This window comes from Eurypyga helias, unplaced genomic scaffold (genome assembly GCF_000690775.1).
Source record: "Eurypyga helias isolate BGI_N326 unplaced genomic scaffold, ASM69077v1 scaffold27143, whole genome shotgun sequence".
Classification (NCBI taxonomy): domain Eukaryota; kingdom Metazoa; phylum Chordata; class Aves; order Eurypygiformes; family Eurypygidae; genus Eurypyga; species Eurypyga helias.
In genome coordinates, this window is record NW_010239632.1 from 1 (window position 1) to 9,118 (window position 9,118).

The window sequence follows — 9,118 nt, forward strand, 5'->3', positions numbered from 1 at the left end:
CGCCGGCTGGGAGCACGGGCTCTACGCTGTGGAGCGGTGTTGGTGTGCTGCCGGCGTTGGGTGCAATCTTCAGTTGACGTGTCGGTGTGTGATCTTCGCCTGCGACCCCGAGTGTTGTAAAACTGTCCAGGCAGATCCCTGCCCTGCACACCTCTCCGCACGGTCCTCGTGGCTCAGGGCAGTTTGGAGCCTTGGAGCGAGGCTGGTACCGCCGAGTGTCACCCCCTCCTGTCCCGGCCGTGGCAGAGCCCGGGGCATGCTGGCTGCTGAGCGGGCAGGGACCTGGGATGGGCGGCTGCGGATCCCAACTCTCTGCCTTAACAGCTGTTTCCTGGGGGTAATTGCAGGGGGCAAATCTCCTCCTGGTTTTCTGAGGGTGCTGATCGCAAGGGGAGTGGGAGGACAGACCTGGGTGTGGTGAGGAACACGTGCTGCCCCGAGCCGCTTCCGTAGGCGCTGTCGGGTAGAAGAGCCCCTTCCTTGGCGTTACTGGGCTGCTGATGGCCTGGGGGGTGTGTTATTGGTTGTTGGCAATGGCACGTTTGCTTCCAAATGGGTCTGTGTGAAATGATATTTTAACGTACCTAGAAGGTAAGTAGTAGGGATCTGCTTCAAAAAAAAAACCCAGCAAACAAAACAGCCCCCAGACCCACAGAACCCTCCAAGCAAATACATTTTTTGTTGCAGAGAATCTCCGGCTCCGCTCCTGTCGCACAGCCGTGGAGCTGTCGGCCCAGCAGCTGCGTTACGAGTGTGCGGGAACGCTCAGGAGGGAAAAAAATGAGTGTGCGGGAATGCTCAGGAGGGTGCAGGAAGGCGGAGGGTGGATAACGGGGTTTGAGCAGCTAGCTGGGAGCGGGCGTCTGGCGCTGTGATTGTGCCAAGGTGGTGCCTGGGAAACCTGGTTCTGCACCTTCCCCGGGGTGGTGACAGCATGGTGACCCTGAAAACCAGCCGGGTGGCAGTGGGTCAGCCTGGCCGTGGCAATGGGTCGGCCTGGCCACGGGGATCAGCCTGGCCGTGGTGGTGGTCAGCCTGGCGGTGGAAAAAAAAATGCTGTGGTCAGTCTGCTGTCCAGCTTGCCTCTCATTACAGTTAATACTTCAGGTGCTTTGGGGGGGTCTCTTTTTGCCGTGTTTTTATTTTCACACCTCCCTGACAGCAGTTTTCTGGAGAGCGGAGCTCCCCCTTGCCAGCTGCTCCTTGGTAAGGAAGCGACTGCTCTGGGCTGTGCCGGGAGGAGCCGGAGCTGTCTGCGGCGCATCCTGATCGGCATCGCCTTATGATCCCGAAGGGTTTCTTGCTCTCTGGGCCCAAAAGCTCCCGACCCGCTGGGGAGCTGGGAATCCTCTCGTAGACGCCTGCGCTCGTGCTGAGCGTTGGCGAGAGCGTGGTGTGAGTTTGGGGTTTTCGGCGAAGGGTCCCACGAGCAGAGGGGTGGGGGCTGGCTGCCGGGAGGTGCTGTGTGAAACGGGCTGGGCAGCTGCTGCGCCGTGGGCTTGTGAAATCATCTCCCGGGCAACTTGAGCGGCGGGGGAAGGTGAAACCCCTGCCCTTATGGTTTTCATTGTTCTTACCGCACAGGCTCCTTGTAATGAGTGAAGAATTGAGCTTTGTTTTCCTGTAGTTACAGAGCATGGAGTACTCCTGTTCCAGCCTGGCTGGCTGTTAGAGAAAGGAGAGACACCAGATTTATTATCCTGTTTTTTTTGGTGGAGGGTTTTTCCTTCTGCTGCAAACGCTTTCATCCCTTCTTGCCCACGTTAAAATGTGGGATTAGGGTTAATGGGCTTTTCCTTGTCCCTGGCTAATTACCTCTAATTTTGGCAATTAAATAGAAATTGTGGAATAAAGTACTAGGTTGTTCCAGGCAAACCCTGAAGGTACAGGTGCCACCTCGGTGCCCAGTCCCTGCGGAACCGCAGCGAGGAGCGGTGCTCCTGTCCCGCGCGCTCCGGACTCCGCTCTGCTCCTGCCTTCGGGTGTGGGGCGAGTCGAGGTGAATTGGGGTGCTCACAAGAATTCAGTGTAATCTCATACCCTAGGAGGGTGACAAACGGTCTTTGGCTGCCGTCTGCCGGAGCACATCGCTCTTCCATCCGTAAAACATGGGCCCATTTCGGCTGACGCAGCCGCTCCAGCCCGTGGGGTGGTGGGTCAGCAGCGCCGCTGCCGAGCGCCTGTTTCCCGCGTCCTGTCAACGAGGAACCCCTGAGGGTGTCCCCCCCGCGAGCGCGTTCGTGGATCAGACGCGGTAGGGTGTTGACACAGCTCTTGGCAGAGCCCTTCACCTCCCGCCTGACGTTCCACCCCGCTTTCCAGGCTGGTAGCGTTGTGTACGCACGCGTTTCCCCGGCAGGTCTTGTGATACCGGCGTTGGGGTCGCGGGGCTCTCGGGAGGCTCGTGTTCATTGGCTTCGTTTCTCTCTTCAGCCCAACAGAGGGACAAAACGACCCCGCGATGAGGAGGAGGAGGAAATCAAAGCGCGGCGGAAACAAGCCGGCACGCGAGAGCACGGTCGCCACAGGGAAGAGGAGTCGGCAGCGCCGGACGAAACCGATGACGAGAAGAAGAAGCTTCTCCAGATAATTGAGAGGGACGGCGAAGAGGAAGAGGAGGAAGTAAATCACTAGTGTCCTGTGTGCGGGGGGTGGTGGTGGGAAATAATCAAACCCCACGTTGCTCTGGGGTTTCCGTGGCTGACGGGACCGGCTGGTGGTTTCCCGCGCCTCCCGCAGCTCAAGGTTGGGTTTGCCTGCCCTGCCCCGCAGGGCTCCCGTGGGCTGCAGACAGAGCTGTCCTCTGACGGCTTAAGGGGGGCGCAGAAGGGGGCGGGAAGGCAAAGCTGTCAAACCTAATCTCTGTCTTAGGCTGAGAATGCCCAAATCACCTTCTCAAATACGTTTTGTGGGAACTAGTTTTTGTATTCTAACCAGTTTCCTAACTCTGTTCTCCTCCGTACCCTGCAGCTCCCCCTCCCCCTCTGCAGCTCTGCAGCAGCAGCAAATAATTCCAGGGTCGGGTCAGAGGAGGGGGGCAGCAGCTGTCAGGGGTAAATGATTTCAAGCCTTGGAGACAGAAATCCAATGCAGCATTGGCCTTTCTGCCAAGGGCCGGGGAAAAGATCACTTTATAAATGTGACACATGGATTGGTGTAAATCTGGGAGAGATTTGCTTCCCGCTGCCTGTGTCCAGTTTGATAAAAACCCAGGCGATGCCCAGCGCTGTGGAGTCACGTCGGTTTGTAAAATGCCAGTGTCCTTCGTCTGCGAGCAGTCGTCCCTGGGAATCGCCCTCGGTCCTTGCTGTTGAGCTGTTGCCTTTCCAGCCGCTAGCCGAGGCGATGATCTGAGATTTCGTTAGCATCCGATGGGTGGACGTAGGCCGGAGTCCTCTCCACTGGCTGGAGGCCTGTGGATTCCTGCAGCGTACAGGTCCCTCGTCTTTGTCAACGGCAGTTTTGCCATCCGGGCATTTTAAGGGCTGCAAGTCCAAGGTTTCTTTAGAGCCAAACCCTCTAGCTTTCTTGGAACGCAGGTGGCGTAAGTGCTGTTGCACCGCGCTTGGCACTGCTGGGCATGATGGCAGGGCTAATAGTGATGCAAATGAAGTAGGAGTTAGAAAGATTGTTGGGAAGATGTGGGGATATGCGTTAGAGGAAGCAGAGTCGGTCGGAGGAGAGGGCAGCGGTGTCAGCTCGTGGCAGGGGCTTTGTGGATTGAAATCCCCTTGCAGGGAGAAGGTGGTTTGGCGCCGTGGGGTTGATGCCCTGAGCGGTGACACGAGCGGGGCTGGTGCTAGGAGAGATGGGCCCGGGAACGTGGGAGATGCAGTGATGGGGTGTGACTCGAGCTGGCGTTACTGCTGCGGTGGAGTTTGCTGAGCTGAAACGTGCTGGCTCATCCCAGACCGGTGCTCAGCTGCTAACCAAGGGATCTTCAGCACCAGAACCAACTCAGTTTAGTCCTAACCGGGAGATGGGGCACAAAACATGGCTCAGGGTGGGGTCTGGTTTGTGTTTTGAGAAGGTCTGTGTGACGGTGGTTGTGGCAATCAGAAGGGGAGAGGGAAGGGGTTACACAGGAAAATTTCTCATCAGTGTTTTAATAAAGGAAGTGCATTAGCATTGTGAAACGAGGAAGGGAACGGAATCGGGGTCGTTAAAGGTACCGTGCTGCCGTGCAGGAAGCGCGGCGCCGGCTGAGAAACACCTCGGAAGCGTGTCAAAGCTGAAAGCAAGTGCTAGAGTAAATACTGATTCTGGCTTTTTCTTCAGAACACTTTAGAGGCAAAAGCCTATCCAAGTGAGGAACGTAGAGGAGAACAGAACCTCGGGGCGGTTAAACATAGACCAACGAAGAACAGCACAGTGGGCAGCTGGAAGGAAGCCGCCCGTGGGCGAAGCTGCTGGTGCAGACTGACGCTCGTGTCGGAGGGAAGAAGCCTCGACACGTGTCGCAGGGAGCAGCTCGAGGGAGACGAGCCCTTGCCAAGCTGCTGCTTTCGGAGGGCGCGGGAGGCTCTTGGCGTTCCTTTCCACAGAGCCTTCCGCTGGTGACCCCCTGGCTGACGCAAACCCGGCTCAGGAGGGTTTGGGCTGGGGAGGTTGTTCAGTGGGAGCCGGAGCAGACCTGTACGTGAGCAGCAGCGGGGAAGGAGGGGTGGCAGCTCCCTGGTGAGCCTGCCGGGGCTGCAGCCTGTTCCTGGTGGCTCTCGGCCCACTGCGGGCTCGCCGCCTCGCTCTGCTGGCCTTCCGCGTTTTGCCGGGCAGTCATTCAGTCGTCCGTGCTAAGCTCTGCTCTCTGCCCTTCCTGGCTGGGTAGGAGGAACCGTTGGACGAGAGCTCGGTGAAGAAGATGATTCTCACCTTCGAGAAGAGATCGTACAAAAACCAGGAGCTGCGGATCAAGTTCCCTGACAATCCAGAGAAGTAAGCTCGCGCCCAGCTACTGCCCTTCTCTCCCCCGAGTTTAGGCCTCAGCCCTAAATCAGTTTATTGAATATACGGATGGCTTCAGCCGCGTGTAGCGGGAGTTACTGCTGTGTAGTTCTTCTGAATAGTTCTTAAACGAACTTTGCTAATTAAAAACGGCACTACTGGGCCATCCGCTGGCAGCTGCGCGTGGCCAGTAGCACAGGGGTAACGCGCCGCGAAGGGGGGTTGGAGTTGCTTCGGCTCTCGTTCACGTGACCGACTGAGTGAGGGCAGTGCTCGAATTTGGGTTTGGGGTGGTGTTACTCTGGGCGCGCACACACGGGAAGGTTTCGTTAGTTGTGCTTTGGGCGTCTCGGTGGGTGTGGGGTTCTTGGGAGGGAGCCCTAGTGAGCTCTCCCACCCTCAGTCCTCCCGGCACTTGGCCTAGAGGGCCAGCTCCGCGCTCTCTTTTCGGGGGGCTCCTTCTCCGCGGTTTCCCGGCGGTGGTCTCTTCCTCGCTGGCTGGCAGGTGGCAGGGCTTTGGGGGTGGGCTGAAAGGTCTGTCCTGCGTTGGTTGGTTTTGCTTTCCAGTTAATTCAGGGTTTTGCGGGAGGGGCTGTGCTGTCAGTGGTCCCTGGGGGAGGACAGCGGTTTGTATTTCAGAGCTTTCAGATGCTGTTGAGCAAAACATCTGACAGCCAGACCCTGGGAGCGTTTCCACTCCTGCAGGTCTAGTGAGCATCTTCCTCGCCCTCCTCCTTTTGTGATTCATGTTGAATGAATTTATTCCTACGCTTAAGTCCAGTTTGCTGGTATTTTTTGTCCAGTTTATTGCTTTTTCATAGAATCCCAGAACAGCTTGGATTGGAAGGGCCCTGAAACCCCCCCAGTGCTACCCCCTGCCACAGGCAGGGACACCTTCCATAGCCCAGGTTGCTCCAAGCCTCATCCAGCTTGGCCTTGGACACTCCCAGGGATGGGGCATCCACAACTTCTCTGGGCAACCTGTCCCAGTGCCTCACCACCCTCTGCGGGAAGAATTCCTTCCTGATGTCCCATCTCCATCTCCCTCTTCCCGTTTAAACCCGTTTCCCCTTGTCCTGTCACTCCCTGCCCTTGGGAAAAGCCCCCCCAGCTTTCTTGTAGCCCCCCAGGCACTGGAAGGGGCTCTAAGGTCTCCCCAGAGCCTCTCTTCACCCAAACTCTTTATGGGCCTCAGTTCAGAGTCCTGCTGCCCACACACTCACCCGTTGTAGCTCGGGAAGGGGCATCGCACTGGAGAATGTATGTGCAGGGTGTTTTCAGGTGTAGCTCCAGTCTCCTTTTTTTGAAGTTCTAGAACTGATTGAAGGAACTGGGACAAATCTACCTATTTGCTCCATGTGAGTGACGCGGTAGTAAGGCGTATCCCAGTCCGTGATTGAACTGCAGGGACAGGATGGGCCTGGGCTGCCCGTGGGAGTTCTGGGATCAGAAGTGCCGGGGACATGTGCAGCTGGGTGACGAGGGAGGTGCCGATCCCTTGTCAGGAAGGGGCTGTGCATCGAGCATCACTGGTGTTTGTTAACTGTCTTTGTCTTGCCTCAGGTTCATGGAATCCGAGCTGGATTTAAATGACATCATTCAGGAAATGCACGTGATCGCGACGATGCCAGACCTGTACCACCTGCTGGTGGAGCTGAACGCCGTGCAGTCCCTCCTCGGGCTGCTGGGCCACGACAACACCGATATCCTTTTCAGCAGCTCTCCCGGGAGAGGCTCTCGCAGACCTTCCGTAATCCTTTCTGCTCGTGCAGGCTGCCCGATGTTTCTCTCCTCTCTCCCTCCACGCTGAATTTATGTCTTGTTGGGTTCTTGGGCCAACTGAAAGCTGTTTGCTTCAGGTCACATCGATTCTGAACTTTTTAGTGTGGTTGTTCTGTTTTCTTGCTCTACGACCCTTTTGCCTAGGTTGGAGTGGCCGCGCTGGAGCGCGAACGTGATGCATAGGGGAGGGCTCAAGCAGGGGCTTAGCAGCGCGTGGCCGGGGACTGTGCGCGCACTTGGGACCAGTCCCCGGTGAAAGCCACACCGATTGCCCCCTCTGCTGAGGGCTGAGCCCAGAGACTTCCAGCTCTTTGCCGGGGACTAGCTCACCCTGGTGCTGCCCTTCAGTTTGTAGAGGTTTCCTGAGTCTGGACCTTGAAGTTGGTGTGCTCGAGGCCGGAGGCTGTTGGCAGCCATCTGGTTATGTGAATATCCAGGGACATCTCCGTGCTTAGTGAGTTCTTGTGTCACGGAATCCGACCCCTGTGTGCAGCTCTCTTCCTCCTCTGAAGATGTGAGGACATCTGGGGGGGTTCTCTCTGTACGGGTGAAGACTGGTAGTGCTGAGTGAAACCGGTGGCACCCTTGGAATTCCCCGGTGCCTCGATGCTTAGCTGTCAGCTGGGCAGCCTTTGGGAGTCAGGCTCAGCCTGCTCTGCCTGTAAAACATTCTGCAGGAGGTGAGGCTGAGAGGCTGTGGCGCGATCTGGGAGATCATGTCTCTGTGTCGTGACAGTGCAAGGCCCTGTCGTGACAGTGGAAAGGGCGCTGGACTGGGTCTCAGGGCTACAGCAGACTGTTCCTTTTCATTGATTCCTGGCCTGAGGGAAGTAGTTTAGGCTTTACGTCTTCATGTGCAAAGAGGCTGTTTTACTCTTCACGTGCAGGGGGTAGACAGTGCTCCCTGCGGGGTTTTGAAACCTGCAGCGTTGGAAGGACTGTTGAGCCCTAAAGGCTGTGGTCTGGTGCACACATCTCAGTTTTCTTTTTTCCACGTTTCCTGATGGTGCTGCCTGGTAAGAATTCCTAGTTCATTCTTTCCGAGAGGGTGCCAGGATCAGAGGACGAAACCAACCCCTGCTTGTGTGCTTGCACACGTGCTGGTCCCTCCAGGCAGCGAACACGGTGGCTTTCCTCGCCTGGTCTGTAACGCGCGAGACCCCAAGGAAAGGTTTGCTGCGGGCTGGCTGTCGGACGGTGGGAATCCCCTGCCGTGTGCCGCCGGTTCCCTGCCTCCTGTCGCTTCATCACCTGTCTTTTTTGTCGGACACGGGAGGCTTTTGTGTCCGGTGTGTGTGGCATTGAAAGGTGCTGCTGCATTCCTCGAGGAGATGGGAGTGACGGGGATTTTGGCTGGGATAGCGGTGCTGCCGCGTAGCTGGAGTGCGGGGAGTAGAGCTGGCGTTGTCCTTGCAGCCGTGAAGAGCTGTGTCCTCGGGCCACTGCTGCTGTCGAGGACGTGGCGGTGTTTCCACTGTGCTCTCTTTGGAATTGGTTTGCCCCTTGCCTGTTGCTTGGCTTAGGGGTAGAAATTCAGCCTGTGGATTGCAATTTTGGGAAAAATATGTGTATTGCTTGATACAAAAGCACTGAAGTGCTTTCAGATACATTGGGAGCAGGACAGGGGCTGAGGGATGCCCCTCTGCGCTGCAGGGCGGACCCCTTGTTAAAGTGAACCCACTGGCCACGGCTCAGGTTTTCCAATGGTTTTTTTGTTAAAACAAACAAAAAAAAGATTTTTAAAAATGAGCGCTTGGAGGAGACAAGTAAACAAATTGCTCTTCAGATGTGATTTAAATGTGGTGTCTTGGGGGACTAATGCAAGGAGACAAAAGCAGAGTCCAGAGGGAGCAGATAATCCGCTGAATGATTCATGCGGCTTTACACAAAACACGGGAGTGAAAGATGATCACCGACAAGACTTTATTAACGAGGGACAGGAAAGCTTCCAGGGAGGTTTTGCTTTGCTGTCTCCTAAATTTCGTAGGACAGCTGATACTCTCGTCGGAAGCCTGACAGCAGGAGTGCCCTGCAAGACGAGCTCTCCCGACTGCCGGGCTCTGTGCTGGGCAGTCAGAGAAACCGGCTCAGTCTGCAGCACCGTGGGCAGCCGCGGCCTTCGGGGGGTTCCTCCCTCAGCTCCCTGTGGGCCGATCCAGCCCCATCCCCGCAGTCTTTCCTCATACAGTGTGCTAGCCCCCCGCCCATCCCGCTGGTCCTCCGCTCTCCCGAGTGCGGTGCGCCAAGGTCTCCCACCGGGCCCGCGGCTGGGCGCGCACGGTGCCCCCGGAGTGCCAAGCGCCAGGGCCTTCTCCTGAGCTGCTGCTTTGCTCTCGCTGGTGCTGTGCAGTCTGGGATGGTCCCCCCTCCCTCGCTGCAGCGGCACGCTGCTGCC

General features: G+C 57.1%; 1 protein-coding gene across 1 annotated transcript; it reads left to right on the forward strand.

Moving 5' to 3' along the window:
• Nucleotides 1-2,433: 2,433 nt before the first annotated feature.
• On the forward strand, nt 2,434-6,691 carry CTNNBL1 (catenin, beta like 1; the record flags this gene model as incomplete). The annotated part of the gene is given in 4 exon segments (XM_010148226.1): nt 2,434-2,622; nt 4,826-4,932; nt 6,505-6,650; nt 6,653-6,691. Coding segments are annotated over 4 exon segments (481 nt in total), but the record flags the coding sequence as incomplete, so codon positions are not given.
• Nucleotides 6,692-9,118: the final 2,427 nt, after the last annotated feature.